Source organism: Puma concolor, chromosome B2 (genome assembly GCF_028749965.1).
Source record: "Puma concolor isolate L17-30 chromosome B2, mPumCon1.1.hap2, whole genome shotgun sequence".
Taxonomy (NCBI): Eukaryota; Metazoa; Chordata; class Mammalia; order Carnivora; family Felidae; genus Puma; species Puma concolor.
This window is the reverse complement of record NC_141671.1, coordinates 102,234,639-102,251,675: the sequence shown is the minus strand read 5'-3', so window position 1 is coordinate 102,251,675 and position 17,037 is coordinate 102,234,639. Positions and strand designations below refer to the sequence as shown.

General features: G+C 43.9%; 2 protein-coding genes across 12 annotated transcripts in view; one reads left to right on the top strand and one right to left on the bottom strand.

Moving 5' to 3' along the window:
* Window positions 1–17,037, bottom strand: part of LOC147581148 (uncharacterized) — a 116,552-nt gene that overhangs the window by 2,823 nt on the left and 96,692 nt on the right. For 9 of the 11 annotated variants that reach the window (XR_015251477.1, XR_015251475.1, XR_015251473.1 and 6 more), the window contains one exon: window positions 46–99. Coding sequence is in view for 4 of the 11 variants with exons in the window: in XM_086707617.1 (XP_086563743.1) it covers window positions 46–99 (54 nt within the window). In the remaining 7 variants the exon portion in view is untranslated. Of the gene's footprint in view, window positions 1–45; window positions 100–16,178; window positions 16,622–17,037 lie in introns of all 11 variants that reach the window. The other 2 variants (XM_086707621.1, XM_086707622.1) reach the window with 1 other exon arrangement.
* The window catches only part of TRAF3IP2 (TRAF3 interacting protein 2), a 44,699-nt gene that overhangs the window by 10,855 nt on the left and 16,807 nt on the right, over window positions 1–17,037 (top strand). The window contains exons 2-3 of the mRNA XM_025925638.2: window positions 1,754–2,584; window positions 12,472–12,649. Coding sequence (XP_025781423.1) covers window positions 1,762–2,584; window positions 12,472–12,649 — 1,001 coding nt within the window. The 5' untranslated portion in view covers window positions 1,754–1,761. The remainder of the gene's footprint in view (window positions 1–1,753; window positions 2,585–12,471; window positions 12,650–17,037) is intronic.

The following is a 17,037-nucleotide window of genomic DNA, read 5'->3' as shown; positions in this document are numbered from 1 at the left end:
CTTGCAGGAGGTTACACAACACTCAGCCACCCCCTCAGAAAATACCTTTGTTTCCTGACCAGCCGAAGAGCATGTTGTGTGGCACATCCAATTTCACAGCTGTAGAAAAAGTGTAAGACAGGAAAACAATGGTGAGCACTCAAAAATAATAAATAGCTGAGATATTTGTGTTTGGGGTAGGTTCCTGTTCGTTTTTACAAGTTCTAATCGAGGTAGGTGATGAGGTCTCTTTTCTGCAGAGGCCAGAGGCCAGGGGCACGCACCGCCCAGCCGGCTGCCAAGAAGGGGGGCGGGGGGGGGGGGGGTCAGCCAGCCGGGAGAAGGGGAAATGAGGCAGGGAGGGAGAGAGGGCCAGCCAGGAATTAGACACTAAAAGAGTTTTCTTCCGGGCCAGAAAACAGCACAAAGGTGGTTTGCAGCAGATGGGTACGTTTGTTACCAAGTGAGGCTAAGGAGAAGTGTTGGAGTTCACCTGGCAGGGGGTGGGGAGGCAAAGAGAAGTTTCTGCCTACAGGCACTGAAGGTAAATTTGGTAGGAAATTGCCGGCCCCACCTCTGCTCAGAGGGGAGCACCTTAAAACGGGTGCTGTCAGGTTCCCATTGGGACGGATACAGGGCTCAAGAGAAGGGGAGTTTATAGTCTTCAAAACTTGGCTTAGAGGGACAATTGACGTACATCACGATCTGGGGCACAGCACGCCCTCAGTAAATGTATATGGCTGAAATTCTCCAGGAACCCCAAATAGGCATTTAAAAATCCACCAGCAGAGCACCACCTGTATCCTCTGTATGATATTTGAGGAATACTGTGTACAAGGCCCTCACGGAACAGACCCCTGGGATGTCTTTTTTTCGTGGTCTCCCTACCACTACACCTGCTCTGGAACTTTCTGCAGGCCGTCAGTCACTCCCGTACTCTTTTTCCCTGCCTGCCTCCTGCCTTCCGCTGGAGCTTGGGTGTCCTGGGACGTCATCTCAAGCAAACTAATGATAAGGGGAGGCTAATTTTCTCTTTTATTCCATCATGTTGATTACGAGTTCTATTTTTACAGGTAAAACCAATATTACTCGGACTGTAGGCTAAAGGCTAGTTTAACCAGCCTTGCTAGTTCAGCCAGTTCATCACAAACCAGACGGCCACGGCTACCTTGACTGTAAGCATAGTGCCAGAGGGAATTAAGTCCAGAAAACAATCTATAGTTGTTAAGTGGGAAATGTCACTATGACCTTTTCTCCATGCTTTTTAACTCACACTTTCTTTTTTTGTTGTTTTTTTTTAATGTTTTTTTTTTTATTAAAAATGAAGCAACATTTTTAAAGTTTATAAGGTGGACACTATCTCCCCACTGCATCCTCAGAGGCATCCTCAAAGGCAGACCAATCAATGTCTTGTGTACCCTTCACACACACACACACACACACACACACACACACACAGCAGCCCACATTATAATTTCCCTCCTCCATACTTAGCTGTTGATATTCATCTGTCTTCCCATTGTGCTGTCTACTGCATGACAGTCCCGTCACATTCTTTGAATCGCCTTCCATATAAAAGTATCTTAATAAGCACTAGAGCCTTTGCCTAGAGAATGAGTGAACAACTTTATGTGACTGGGGCTTTGAAACACGTTGGTGTCACACTGCTATTAACTGAAACCACATCTTGAACGAGGTCTCTTAAGGCCATAAAGTAGGGGCTCCAAGAGATGATCTGTCTTCTAAGGCTGTGGCATGTTTTCTCTTGTTCCAGAAACTAGGATGAACCGAAGCATTCCTGTGGAGGTTGATGAATCAGAACCATACCCAAGTCACTTACTGAAACCAATCCCAGGCTGTTCCCGGGAAGAGGCATCCGAGCCACCTGCTCCAAATCTAAGGAACATGGCACCCAACGGCTTGTCTGCACCCCAAACCCCTCACTGTTCCTCAGGAGACTTTTCTCAGGCTCATCCACCCCTGAAACTTTCCAATCACCTGCGGCCTGTGTCCCAGCATGTCACCTGCCTGCGCACTAAAATCCTGGAGGAGAGCGAAGACAGCTTCTGGAGGAGACACCCGGACCCAGGCAAAGATTTTCCCTCGGGTTCCTCTGCAGCCTGCCAGCACGAGCCTGAGTCTGTGGTTGGAGCCCTCCCCCTGGAGCATCAGTTTTCATTTATGGAAAAACGGAATCAATGGCTAGAATCTCAGCTTTCAGCAGCTTCTCCTGACACTGGCCATGACTCAGAGAAATCAGACCAAAGTTTACCTAATGCCTCGGCAGACTCCTCAGGCAGTAACCAAGAGACGGTGCAACAGCCCCAGCCCCACAGGAACCGAGCAGCTCCAGATCTGCCTACAATAGACACGGGGTATGATTCCCAGCCCCAGGATGTCCTGGGCATCAGGCAGCTGGAAAGGCCCCTGCCCCTCACCTCTGTGTGTTACCCCCAGGACCTCCCCAGACCTCTCAGGTCCAGGGAGTTCCCTCAGTTTGAACCTCGGAGGTACCCAGCGTGTGTACAGATGCTGCCTCCCAGACCTCATGCTCAGTGGAACTGTCATTACCATTGTCCTGGAGGTCCCCATCATCAGGTGCCATGTAAGTGAACTTCACCTCCTGTGGACATTCCGGGCTGGGTAACTAAGTAAACAAGGCCTTGTGTCAATGCCTCACATCTCTAGACCAGCACAGATAGGTCAGAATGCAGGGAAGGCATTCTGCTTCCCAGAATAGGGGCTTTCCAGAACAATGCTTCATCTTAGCCCAAAGCCTGTCCCACTTGGAAACTCCTTCTCTATAAAACTTTAAGGAGAAAATGGATCCTTCTGTCTCAGTTTAATTGAAACCTGCCTACAGGCAGGGAGATGACCCAAATGACTTCTAGAGTATATTTTTGTTGTCTTCATTCTTGGGCATCCGGGTTCTTCCCAGCTGCTTCTCCATCTTAGTTTTGGCAAAGAAAGAGGCCTTCAGTCAAAAATGCCGGAATGTTATTGAAACTCTGGATTCATGCCATCACATGAAGACTGAGTTGCTCTTATGATGCTGTTACTTAAACCCCATTGGAGACTTGAGCCACCCACCTCTACTCTAACCCTGGCCACCCCCAAGGACCTCAGTCCCCCAAAACCTGTCTAACTCCTTTACACCTCCAAGCATTTGCCCTTGCTCTTCTCTATCCAGGATGTTCGTCCCCTTCGTGCACATTTGACCCAGTTCTATACCTCTTTTTTCAAACAGCTTTACAGATCTAATCAACATACTGTAAAGTTCACCCTTTACCCACTTAGGTGTACAATTCAATGAATTGTAGTATATTCACAGAGTTATACAACCATCACCTTGTAAGACTTAGCTCCCCAGATCACTCCTTTCTTCAGGCTCTCCATTTCCTTGTGCTCTGCCTGTCAGAACACCTAATATCAGTATGCATCTACTCATGGACTCACCTACCTCTCCCTCCAGCACAACAGCAAAGGTATATCTTTAATCCATAATTTTCCAGCGTTTAGCATAGTGGCCAGCATACGCTAGGCTCTGAGGAAATTATTTCTGAATGAGCGGATGAGTAAGTAATGTGTATCAGTGCAGTAAGTGTCTCTGGAAGTGATAAAGTCTTAGCCTGAGATAAAAGGTTCATTACAATTCTTGATGTTAAGTCTCCGTTAAGGCTACTGGGAAGTCACAGGGCTGAGAGATATATTTTTCTTAGCAAATAAACGTGGTACAAAAAGCAGTTCAAATGGTCAGACTCTTTGGTCTGATGCCTAGCTTTGAAATAAATTATAGAAATAATCAAAAATGCTGGGGCACCTGGGTAGCTCAGTTGGTTAAGTATCTGACTTCGGCTCAGGTCATGATCTTGTGGTTCGTGGGTTTGAGCCCCGTGTCAGGCTCTGCACTGTGTGGAGCCCGCTTGAGATTCTCTCTCTCTGTCCCTCCCCCCACTCGTGCTCTCTCTCTCTCTCTCTCTCTCTCTCTCTCAAAATAAATAAACTTAAAAAAAAAAAAAGAATCAAAAATCCTATAACCAATCACAATTTACGTATTTATACAAGCACACTTCGTATAAAGCCCCCTAAAGTGAATAGAGCAACACAGTAATTCATTAATTCATATTTTTTTTTTAAAAAAGGAGGGACAGAAACTGTTGCCCTGATGTACAAAAGCTTGCCTTCTGGAGGGGGAGGTAGGCAAGCCCATGAGTAGATGCCGTACTGACATTAGGTGTTCTGACAGAGCAGAAGCAAACAGCCTGACGAGGTGCTGATCTGGGGAGATTTCCAGAGGGACACTTGAGCTAAATCTTAAAGGAGCTTAGAAGACAGTTGGAAGAAAAAGTAGGAATAAATGTGAGGTTAAGAGTGATGCCAGGAGCTGTGGAAGCAGCAAGCTCGGGGAGAAAGAGGCTCTGAGGCCTAAAGCTGAGACCTTGAGTTTGGGAGGCTGGGAAGTCACTGACTGGGGTTGTAGACACCTCGGCCTGCTCTCTGGGCCCAGTAATAGGATGGGTGTGGTGGCCGAATTCCTTACATGTGAATCACTGAGGCCTGGACCTTGGCAGGGTCAGGGGTACATTTATTTCTCAATGATTTCCAGGATAAAAGGGAATAATTCTGGGAGGATAATACCATAAACTACTTTTTAACATTCTACTCTGTGCATTGAAAGATGATTTTTCTGATCAAAAAAAATCAGAATCAGAATTTTGCTCTCAAAATTGAAATATGCCTAAAAGTTCAATTCATGCTTCTGTCACCTAAATATAATTCCTTATTGGGGTTTTGACATATAAAATATATGTCAAATATATATCTCCTCCTTTCTCTCCTCCTCCTTTCTGCCCCCCTCTCCTCCTCCCTCCCTCCGCCCCTCCCCCTGCATATGCACGTGCGCGCGCGCGCGCGCTCTCTCTCTCTCTCTCTCAAAAAAAAAGTGCTGCATGTATTTTATCAGATGGATCTACCAAATTGTTTTTAAGCTATTCTCCATTGTTGGACATTGTTACTAGTTTCCAGTTTCTGATCCAATAAGCAATGCTAGGACAAACATCATGTATAGGAGTTTTTTTCTGCATTTCTGATGAATCCCTAAGATTAATGTGTAGAAGTGTGAATACTTAGTAAGGGCTTTGTGATACTAAGTCCCAGGCAGTTGCCTTTCCCCGCTAACAGGAGAAAGCCTGGTTATGACAGACAAAGAAAGCATTAACTCCTTATGATTTGAGGATCCCAGAAAGATCTTCCCACGTGGAAATACTTTTTGTGCTGAAGTCTGAAATGACCCCACCAGCAATCCAGTCTTTGGAGGTGAGTGCAAATTGCCCCCTCTGGGCAGACTCTTTTAAAATGCAAACATCTCTGACTGGGGAATCTTTTTGTCTCTAATACCTTCTGATGAGATTTCTCTCATCAACTGCCTTGCCCTGGCTCTGTCTACCATTTCCTTCCACCAAAGCGGTGAGAAAGGGGACCACTGGGGGTCCTGGGGGGAGGAGAGGTGATAAAAGGCAGAGGGGAGAACTTGGACAGGAGAAGGGAATAATTCAGAGACGACATACAGTCAGTAAGCGTATGTAACATTACTAAATTTAAGAAAAATATATATGCAAAATTTTTTAAGATACCATTTTCCTAATTAGATATGCAAAAAGATAAAAACGTCAGAGAACATCCAGTGTTAGTGGGGTTATGGGGCAATGAACACCCCCGTCTACTCTTGGCAGGAGTATAAATTGGTACAATCTTCTGGAAGGCAATCTCCCTATTTATCAAAATTTTAAATGTGCTTCCTTGGCCCCGCAGATGCACTTACAGGATCTATCCCAGGGAAACGCTAAACAAGCATATGAAAACACATGAACAGGGATGCTTAGTAAAGCACTGTTGTATTACAGTGAAAAGGAAAACAACTCAAATGCCGCTCAGTAAGGGGACAGATAAGTAATTTGAGATTTATTTATACAACGGACTACTAGACCTCTGTTAGACTAAAATACACATTCTGACTTTATATAAAAGAAAGATCAAGCAGAAAAGCAAGATGCAGTGTTTATCCTATATGTGTTATTTTTAAAAGCTATATGTGTTTAAACACCGTACATTGAAAAGTCTGGAACAATTGCCCCAACTGTTATCGGTGATCATGGCTTGGGGTAGTCAGGGTGGGGCGGGGGAGTGCAGACAGGGAATTAAGAAGAGACAGAGAGACTGTCTTTCTAACTTTATATACTTTTCTTAAATTTGTTATAGAAAGCAGGTATTATGTTTATAATTGAAAAATAAGTAAAAGTGAAAAAGAAGAAAGAAAACCCCTCAGGAAATGAAAGTATATAGCACACTAATTTACCATGCCTTTCTTTGCCCTGGCCCCGGCTCCCAAAAGCATCTAATCACAAGGAATAGGGTCAGGATTGGGCTGGCTTTGTCAGGGAAGACTTGTGCTTATGTTTTTCTTCAGAGCACTGCAAGCCCAGAATATTTATGAGGCCCCCGGCACCAATGGCTCCCATGAAGGTCGCTCTGAAGATTAAATGAGATCATATACTGAAGGCACTAGGAAAGTAAGCCCTCAACAACTAGCAGCTCTTAGTTATCATTGTTATTACTCACATGGATCCAGCAGCCCAGTCCTGGAGAGCGCCCCTCCCTTTCCACACTCCTCTCACCGGCACAGATTTTAAGTATTCAGAGCAGGTGTACAAATGCTTAGTTTCATGTCAGGACTATAACGGCACTTAATTGCCAACAAAACCACTTCAAAAGAGCTGTTCACCTAAGGGATGCTCGTGCAGTTGGAAACGTGGTTCTACTTGGCTTTAGAAGAGCATTACTTCCTCATCCCTTAATGAAAACATAAATAAATAATGATCACCATGCAAATGGCATACCCTAGCCTTTGCAAGTTAAAGCAGAAATGGTTACCGGTCACCCCTTTCATGTAAAAAAAACAACCAAACAAAAAACAAGTTCAAAGCAGAAGAGGCTTAATGTTTTCTCCCCTACCCCCACCAGACCTCCCAGAGAAGTTGGCCTCTTATTGTCTCAGGATCCCTCCGCTGAAGGTCACCAGAATGGAGATCATGGCTGTGCAATCAAATAAAGCCCATGATGCAAATAACTTGGGGGAAAAAAAAGAACGTATTAAATCTAAACAGCCTTTATTTTACTATAAAAATTTTTTTTGCTTTCTCTACCAAGAATACCGAATAAAATAAAACTGTGGGCATAGGCCTACTATTGCTGACAGGAACCCGAAAAAGTGATTATTCGTATGCTAGAGTGCATACACAATTAAAAGTAAGGAAAAGAATAACCCAGATGGAAGAAATGATAAAGGACCTGCCTTTCAGGAACCGCAGCTGCTTACAGCTGTGGGTGTTCCCGTAACAGTTTATGTTGGCCATTTTGTTTCCTGGCCAAACTGATTGCATTATATCATCATGCTTTTTGACAACTTGAAAATCAGATTTTATTTCCTCTCTCAAACTCTTGCAATACCATTCTTAATAAGGAAGAAAAATGTTGAACGTCTTGACTGATCAGTGGAAAACCTCGTTTCGGATTTGGTTTACAAATTCCAAGTGGTAAAAGCCCTAGTGACATGAAAACCGTGTGCATCCAGGCCAAGAGGGTTTCCAGACTGACAAATAACATACAGTCCCGGGCACCCATTTATGAGTGTGCAAGGTTTGTATTTTTGTTCTGTGATGAACACTGCCTCGGAACTGAGGAGTTACCCTGCTCACAAATCATCTGTCTGTCACATCATCCCCCATCTCCTGCAGAATAAATTCTGGTGATGGGATTTTAGGCACCAAGGACAAATCAGTGGGGGAGATATTTTGGGGCGGTAATTCTTTTTTTTTTTTTTTTAATTTTTTTTTTCAACGTTTTTTATTTATTTTTGGGACAGAGAGAGAGCATGAATGGGGGAGGGGCAGAGAGAGAGGGAGACACAGAATCGGAAACAGGCTCCAGGCTCCGAGCCATCAGCCCAGAGCCCGACGCGGGGGCTCGAACTCACGGACCGCGGGATCGTGACCTGGCTGAAGTCGGACGCTTAACCGACTGCGCCACCCAGGCGCCCCTGGGGCGGTAATTCTTAAGTCTACCAAGTAGGTGGCTGCTGACTTGTACGCCTCCCCTTCTCACATACTAACGAGTGTGGGTTTGTGTTTCAAAACAGACACCCACAGACACACAGATTTTCTCTCTTTCTCCATCTATTTTGAGCTACCCAAAGAAACTGTATCCTGTTTTTCTCTGTTCGCTGCATGGCTAGCAGTGGAGGTTCAACAGATATTTGTTGAATGCATAAAAAGAAGTCTGTTCCCTGCCTCCTGAGGAAAGGAGTAATCCCTAATCATGAGTGGGGCCTTTGTGATATCAAGCCATGGAAAGGCCATCTTTAATGGCCCTATGGAAGAGAGGAGGGGAGGACAGGAGGGGCGCCAATGGGACTTGGAAACAGAACTTGTCCCTTCATTTATCAATTTATTCAAGAAATATTTGTCCATCCTATGCCAGGCACTGGGTGTGCAGTGATACAACAGATGTGATCCTGTCTTCATGGACCTCATAGTCTACTAGAGAGCCAGATAAGTAGAAATCGGCAAACAAAACAAAGTATAGGTGCTATGAAGGAAATAACTGGGTGTTAGGCATTAATAGGATGACAAGAGGAGACCTGTTTGAGAGGACACCTATGAGCTGAAATCTGAAAGATGAGAAAGTGAAGGAAGCAAGGAACTGGGTGCAGTGAAGGCACCAAAAGCAAGCCAACGGGGCTGTAGCAAGGTGAGCTCTGCCGGAAGGGGAAGGATCCAAGGACCATGGTAGGGGAATCAGATTTTATTCTCAAACTTCTTTAAGAAAACAGAAAATTGAACTCTGTATTCCCAACTAAGGAACTTAGTATGGTACCTGGCAGGCAGCGAGTGTTCAAAAAGTGTCGGCCATGATTATATGGAGAATACCCAACTAAATGAGCAAGGCTCAGTCAGAATAGTGGAACAGAATGAATAAAACGTGAGCGATGAAGAGATATTCATTTACCTGATAAATGAATACTTTTCATTTAGCCACTTGTCCACACAACCAAATTTCACTTACAAAAGGGAAGGCTTGTTTTTGGCTGACCCTCTAGTGTTCAATATTTCTTTGTTTTAAACAATCAAAGGACAGCAGAGAGGACTCTCCTTGTCAATTTTAAAAACAGGTAAGGTGGATCATTTTCATCTGGTCACGTAAACCGGTGCAAGTTTTTACCTCAGGTGGCCATTTCAGAAATGAAAGTTACAGCTAATCAAACCCTAGCCCACATGCCTTAGTGATTTTAATGACACGATTTGTTGCTATGAGACAAAAACATGTTGTGCGGGAAATAATCTGTTAGAAATCATATGACCTTGATTCAAAGGCTTTTGATTAACAGCACTAACATCCGCTCTCTGGAAAAGAAACAAACCCTATGATTAGAGCCTGGTAGTCCTTCTAAAGCAAATAAAACATTATTAGCTGCTTATTAACAGATATGGGAAGCAAAAATGGCTGCAAATATTAAAAACTTTCAAGGCCACTGGCAAAGTCTTTCTCCTTCCTACTTCCAGGAGAGACACTAGAAAAACACAATGGACTGCACATAAGTAGACAGTCTAGTGGCTTCTCTTTTTCTGTGTGTGAACTGTTGAATCTTCATTCATCCATTTTTTTTTTTAGCATCCCCGTGTGCCAGCACTGTGCTTGGAGACCTGGTGGCCAACAGACTCAGTCTGTGTTTTCACAGAGCTTAAATGCTAGTAGGGAAGGCAGACAAAAAGTTGACAAGAGTCATGACTACTCAAACATATGATAAACACCATGAAGAAAATAAAATGGGGTGGGGGGGTAGGATAAGGCAACTGGGGGAGGGGGTGGGCCTCTTTGAACAGGTGGTATCTGAGTGAGCCTGGAATGACAAGAAGCTGGTCTGTAAAGACATAGTGCAATAATATGCTAGGCAGAGAGGATGACTATCTCATGGTCCCGGAGATGGGGACAAGCTTGGGTGTTCAAGATAAAAGATGACCAGGGTAGCTGGGGCTTGGTGAGCTTGTGAGGGCATACTAGGGGCCAAGGTCAAGCCCAGGAATCCAATCACAAAGGAGGATTTTAAGTGCAAGGGGAGATCAGAGGGTTGCCGCTGCAGCTGCTTTTGTAAATGGTCCACTGATGCAAGACTCCTCTAGAAGCAGGGCTGGTCCCTGCCTGGTGTTCTGATGGCAGTGGCCCTTTCTCCCCTTTCTAGCTCTGGAAAAGGAGCAGCAGTAGCAGCCTGGCCATCTGGACCCCATTGAAACATCTGCCTGCTCCGAGAAGGCTGTAAAAGCAAAATCTGTGTGGTATATCGTGTCCTGTGGTCCTGTGTCCCCACTCTTGAAGGTACTCTCCAAGTCCTGGTCTCCTTTATCAGCCAGGGGGCTGGGATAGATCCAGCAACCTACTCTTTCATCCCTCCTCTTGCCCCTAAATAGCAAGACCAGGCCTGAGCAATTGCAGGACAAGCATCAGGGTCAGGGCCAGGAGTCAACCTGGGTTGGAGAGGTGACAGGAAGGGCCTGGCTGGCATCCTGTGTCAAAGCAGACAATAGGTTGAACCCAGGGAACCTGACCATGTTTGAGAGACTGGCTTGCATGCGTTTCCAGGGTCACCCAGCCAAGTTTCCTGAGTCAGACAGTGGAGACCTGGAGGCAGTGAACATGCACATTATTTGTTTTCTGTCTCTATCTGAGGCTGTCGTTCCCTTGAATGCTCCCCTAAAAACGTCAATGGCTGCTGACCACCAAACTAAGAAGAAAATTCTCTGCTATATCCTCACCCCCCATTTTCTGGTTCCAACCTACCTTATCAGTGACTTTCTCACTTGCTGGCTTTATTTTGCTTTACATTTCTTCATGTATCCTCCCTCACAGCAAGCAAGCTTTTATTATCACTATTATTATTATTAATTATTATTATTATCAGAAAAAGAATAAGGATCAAAAAATGTTTTGAAAAACAAGGTTCCTTCCTATTCTAACTGGCTGTGCCTGCTAGATCATCCAACCTCTTGGGCAGAGGTGGCAGTGCTTAGATCACTAGGCAGTTACTGGATAGTTTATTTTGCTGCGTTATCCACTTGGACCTCTCCGATCCCTCTGTAGGCTAGACCCACCCTTAAGATGCACCCCCACACTTACTGCTTAGATTCCCCACTCTTTTTTTTAAATTTCTTTTAATTTATTTATTTTTGAGAGAGAGAGAGTACGCACGCAAATAGGGGAGGAACAGAGAGAGAGAGGGAGACATAGAATCTAAAGCGAGCTCCAGGCTTCAAGCTATCAGCACAGAGGCTAATGTGGGGCTCAAACTCACGAACCACAAGATCATGACCTGAGCCGAAGTTGGACACTTAACCAACAGACCCACCCAGGCGCTCCATAGATTTCCCACTCTTGAGCCCCTCTGGGCTCAGAGTTCCCTCAGAGGCTTCCTCTCATCCTTACTGCTTTCTCCCCATCCTTCCTCTGGTCTTGAATTCTCTTCCTTCACCTGGTCAGGCAGGATGCCCTCCTTCCCTTGGAACCCTGCTGCTCCTGGGCCTGGCTGGGACCAACTTTCTCTTGGGTTACACATGCACATAAGTCACCACCAGCCCTGGCTGTGTCCTGAGGTCTGCCCTTTTCCATAAATTTTTTTCCTAATGTTTATTTATTTTTGAGAGAGAGACAGAGACAGAGAAAGGGAGGGGGGGGGGGCGGGGAGAGGATCTGAAGCGGGCTCCAGGCTCTGCACTGACAGCAGTGAGCCCGATGTGGGGCTCAAACCCATGAATCATGAGATCATAACCTGAGCCAAAGTCAGACACTCAACCGACTGAGCCACCAGGCCTGCCCTTATCTAACTGCCATGGTCCCAAGCACATGTAGGCTTCAAAAAGAGAAGAATAAAGGTCAGGAGGTATTGCCAACTGGTTAGCTACTTCCCAGAGGTATGAGCCAAGTTTTCATTCATTTACTTCTTCCTTAAGAGGGAATGGTATATGTGTGTGTGTGAGTGTGTGTGCGTTGTGTCCACTTGGGGGAATTCTCTATCTTCCATGGAGGTCATTTCTCCTAGTCTTGTGTTCTGGAAATCTGGGAAATTATGGTAGGAATGGTGGTGTGAGCCGATCCTCATGGTTAGATCATCCTAAATATCTTATTAAAATAGGGGCCTGGGGGGAGCTTCGTGCTTTCCAATTAGAACACCACACTCATGATTTCACAGATGTTTTTATTAAGGGAAAAAAAATGACCGAAAACTATCAAATAAAAAATAGTACGGAAACATGGCGGACATTACAGAGGTGGTAGCTGACATCTGGAACCCTCAGTATTGAGACAAAAATTGGCAGTGAGCTTATACTTTCACACGAAGGAGTTAGAATCGTTCTGCCCTGTTCACTTTGCTGTCTTCACCTGCAGGCGGCCTCGACCACCCTCAAGCAGCCTACCATCAAGTGTTCCAGCCACGCGGGCAGCCCCTCCTGGGAGCCAGCGGGCGAGGCCCACACCCTGTGCAGAAGGTCATCCTGAACTACCCCAGCCCCTGGGACCAAGACGAGAGGCCGGCACAAAGAGACCACTCCCCAGGGCTCCCAAGGTATCAGTATGACAGGGCCAACTTTCAGACATTTTTTTTTTTAATGTTTATGTATTTATTTTGAGAGAGAGGGCGAGAAAGGGGCAGAGAGAGAGAGAGAGGGAGAGAGAATCCCAGGCAGGCTCTGGGTTGTCAGCACAGACCCTGAAGCGAGACTCGATCTCACAACCCTGGAATCATGACCTGAACCGAAATCAAGAGTCGGGGCCTCAACCAACTGAGCCACCCTGGCACCCCCAGACATTGTTTAACGTGAAAAAGAAAAAGAATGACACCAGTGGAATCAAGATGTATCAAAACTCTCTGTTGGTTTGTTGCCCAGGTTAGTGACCAAGCCACACAGGGGAATAGACTCTTCGAGTCAGGAGGAGATGGAAGCTGGTTGACAAGAATCTCTTTCCAACACATAAAGCCGCTGGTGACTAGTCAACATTCTTTCGAAGGAATGGCCCTTAAAATGCCAAGTGACATCCCCTCCTTCTATGGTCAAATCACCTGGCCTTTTAGCCCAGAAATAGATTTTTCTTTTTACTACGACTGACTCCTACCAATAGGATATTTGGTTTTTTTACCCTAGTTTCTACACCTGTTTAAACCCAAGTCTTACTTGGAAATTTTAAATTCGATTAGCTCCGAAGAGAAATTTTTAAAAACAAAATTTTTGTTTTTGTTTTTTTATATTAGCATCCACACATATGGAACACCATTATTAGGTCTTTCCTATACTTCTTCCAGAAAACTACTTCTGGTATTTCTTGACTTCAGTTGTCTAAGTTTTAGTCATTTCTTTTTATTGTTCTCCTTTGACTCTTCTTCAAGTTTTCCTCTTCTCTCTCTTTGTTCTTGTTTAAGTTTATTTATTTATTTTGAGAGACAGCACAAGCCAGGGAGGGGCAGAGAAAAGGGAGAGAGAGAATCCTAAGCAGGGTTAGGATTCTGTGCTAATAGCACAGAGCCCAACGTAGGGCTTGATCTCACAAACTGTGAGACCATGACCTGAGCCAAAATCGAGAGTTGGACAAACAACTGAGCCACCCAGGCACCCCCCTCTTAATTAACAGATCTAAAATACAGAAGAATTTGTAAAAAGGGAGCTTCTTAATTTAAGACAAAATTGAAAAGAGTAGATGAAATGTTTGCTCTTGCTCAAGCACAATTTTTATAGACCAGAGTAAAATTATATTCTCTTTTGAGAAAAGAATGAGACACAAAGGTCATTGTAAAGCAGATTTTTCAGCAATGCAGAAGTTGGTAATTAGTTCAGCAACTTTATTAAAAGGAAAAAAGCCCACTCCATTTACAATGGTAGATAAGGTGCATGCCTGTACCTTTATTCAAAAGCCCATATGTTCTCAGATTTTCTTTCTAGACAGAGACCTTATTATTCAAAAACAAAATTGCATGGAGTTTGAGGTGCCTGGCTGGCTCAGTCAGTGGAGCATTTGGCTCTTTTAAAAAAATTTTTTTTTTCAACGTTAATTTATTTTTCGGACAGAGAGAGACAGAGCATGAACGGGGGAGGGACAGAGAGAGAGGGAGACACAGAATCGGAAACAGGCTCCAGGCTCTGAGCCATCAGCCCAGAGCCTGACGCGGGGCTCGAACTCCTGGACCGCGAGATCGTGACCTGGCTGAAGTCGGACGCTTAACCGACTGCGCCACCCAGGCGCCCCAGTGGAGCATTTGGCTCTTGATCTCAGGGTTGTTAGTTGGAAGCCTAGGTTGGGTGTAGAGATTACTTAAATACATATATACATACATACATAAACAAACTTTAAAACATTGCATGGAGTTTAAATAATGAAATTAACTAAAATGTGACTGTACAACCAGATAAGCATGCTTGCAGAAGAAATATCTGAAATTCCAAGAAAACAGACAAAATTTAAGCAACTTACTAGCATTGGATAGGAGAGACAATAGTAATTTTTTTCTAAAAAAAACATTGATTTTGAAATATTTTTAGATTTACAGAAGAATTGCAAAGCTAGTACAGAGTAATTGCTTTTGTAACATCAATTTGAGCCTGCTATGGTCTCCTTGGATTTATTTTATCATTTTAGGATAATGAAAAATAAATTCAGGTAATGAAGCTAATTCTCCTCTTACTGATAAATTTGAAAGGGAACCTTGACACAGAAACTTGCCTCTGTCATTCAATCCATGATATTGTTTTTATATGGAGGTTTTTTTAATATGATCAAAGCTTTGCGGCACCTCTTTCTTTGGAGACCATGTCTGCCTTGCACATACTACTTAGTCTTCCCAACAATAGGCTAAGTGTCTGACTTCGGCTCAGGTCATGACCTCAGGGTTCATGAGTTCGGGCCCCGTGTCAGGCTCTGTGCAGACAGCTCAGAGCCTGGAGCCTGCTTTGGATTCTGTGTCTCCCTCTCTCTCTCTGTCCCTCCCCTGCTCAAGCTCTCTCTCTGTCTGTCTCTCTTTCTCTCAAAAATAAATAAACATTAAAAAAAATTTACAAAAATATTATCAAAGCTTTAACATGTCTTTATCAAATGAGCAATTGTCTTCTATAACAACCAAGCAGCTTTCGATATAAAGGGAATTCATGCAAAAAGGATGTGGAACTGGATCTTCATTAGATAAAAGCATATTTTATGGAGATTTTTTTCTATACATTAATAAAAATATAAAATAAAAATAAGTTCCTCAAACATTCACACTTTAGAAATATAGTAAGTATTCTTAGGGCGACTGGGTGGTTCAGTTGGTTGGGTGGCCGACTTCAGCTCGGGTTGTGGTCTCACGGCTCGTGGGTTCAAGCCCCGTGATGGTCTCTGTGCTGACAGCCCAGAGCCTGGATCCTGCTTTGGATTCTGTGTCTCCTTCTCACTCTGCTCCTTCCCCACTCACACTGTGTCTCTCTCTCAAAAATAAAATAAAACATTAAAAAAAAAAAAAGGAAAAATATAGTATACTTGAGATTCTGTGTAATTTTATTTTAAATCCTGTTGCATAAGAATTTCAAAATTTGTAATACTCTTTTGGGTAAAAATATGAGCATATGCAACAATCTACAAAAACTGGGCATATACACATGGATTTTGTCATCAAAACCGTTTTTAAAATTCAGAATATAAAGGGGCACCTGTGTGGCTCAGTCTGTTAAGCAGCCAACTCTTGATATTGGCTAAGGTCATGACCTCACAGTTAATGGGATCGAGCCCCATGTAGGGCTATATGCTGACATTGTGCAGCCTGCTTGCGATACTCTCTCTCCCCCTTTCTCTCCTCTCCCCTGCTCGTGCTCTGTCTCTCAAAATAAATAAATAAACTTAAAAAATATTAGAATATAAAACAATCTCAAGCACACAACAAACAACAAACATCCACGTTCCCACACCCTAGATTTTTTGTATGTGAACATACTGCCATACATAGTCCAGAGCCTTTTTAAAGAAATAAAACATTACAGATGCAGGTGTAGTCCCCCTATCGGTCAGGATTCAGTTATAGAAAATAGCTATTTTCAGCAGAAAGGATTTAATGCAGGGAATCGGGTGCTTACAGAATCGCTGGAGGTTGGAAGGGCAAGCTTCAGGCCAGGCTTCCAGGAATGACCCCAGAGCAGCACCAAAGAACAGGATGCCAAAAAAGCTGCTTCCTCCGTCACAGTGGGAGAGGCAGAAGATCAGAAAGCCATCAGAGAACCCTCCATTCAAGGCCATGTCGCCATAGTACAGTCCAGGATCAGGAAGCCACCGGCGCTGCAGTTATTGGGTCCATTCTGTGCCTGCTGGATCTGCACTGGCCAACAATGGATGCCTCTGCCCTCACCTTGACATGGGAGCTGGTAATGGGACACTGGGGTGCTTCCCCAGGAACTCAGCACCTGATGGTAGCACTTATCAACAGAAACCACAGAAGTGGCAGAAGCATATTTCCTCTGGCTTTCCAGATCTCACATGAGTGCATCTGTGTGTTCCTCTCAGTACAATGTTCATGGGAATACTGGTGACCAAAACAAAAATAATACTAATAATAACATGTAACAATGTGGTAGAAACTTCATTAAAAGCTCCTCAAAATCAGATTTTCATCCATATATTAACAACATAAATACTTAAACCTACACGGCCTTTTCTACCTTTTGATACATAATGAAATGTTCTCTACCATGAGTTAAAAATCCTGTCTTTTTATCTGAATGCCTATAACACCAACCTTGTATGTCAACCATTATATTCCTTTTTTCTTTGGAGACCAGGTCTGCCTTGCACATACTACTTATCTTCCCAATTAGACAGTCCTTGCATGGAGAAATCGAATCTTCTGTTTCTTTTTCTTTTTTTTTTTTTCCTGTTCATATTCTTTTGTTTTTTTAATTTTATTTTTTTTAATTTACATCCAAATTAGTTAGCATATAG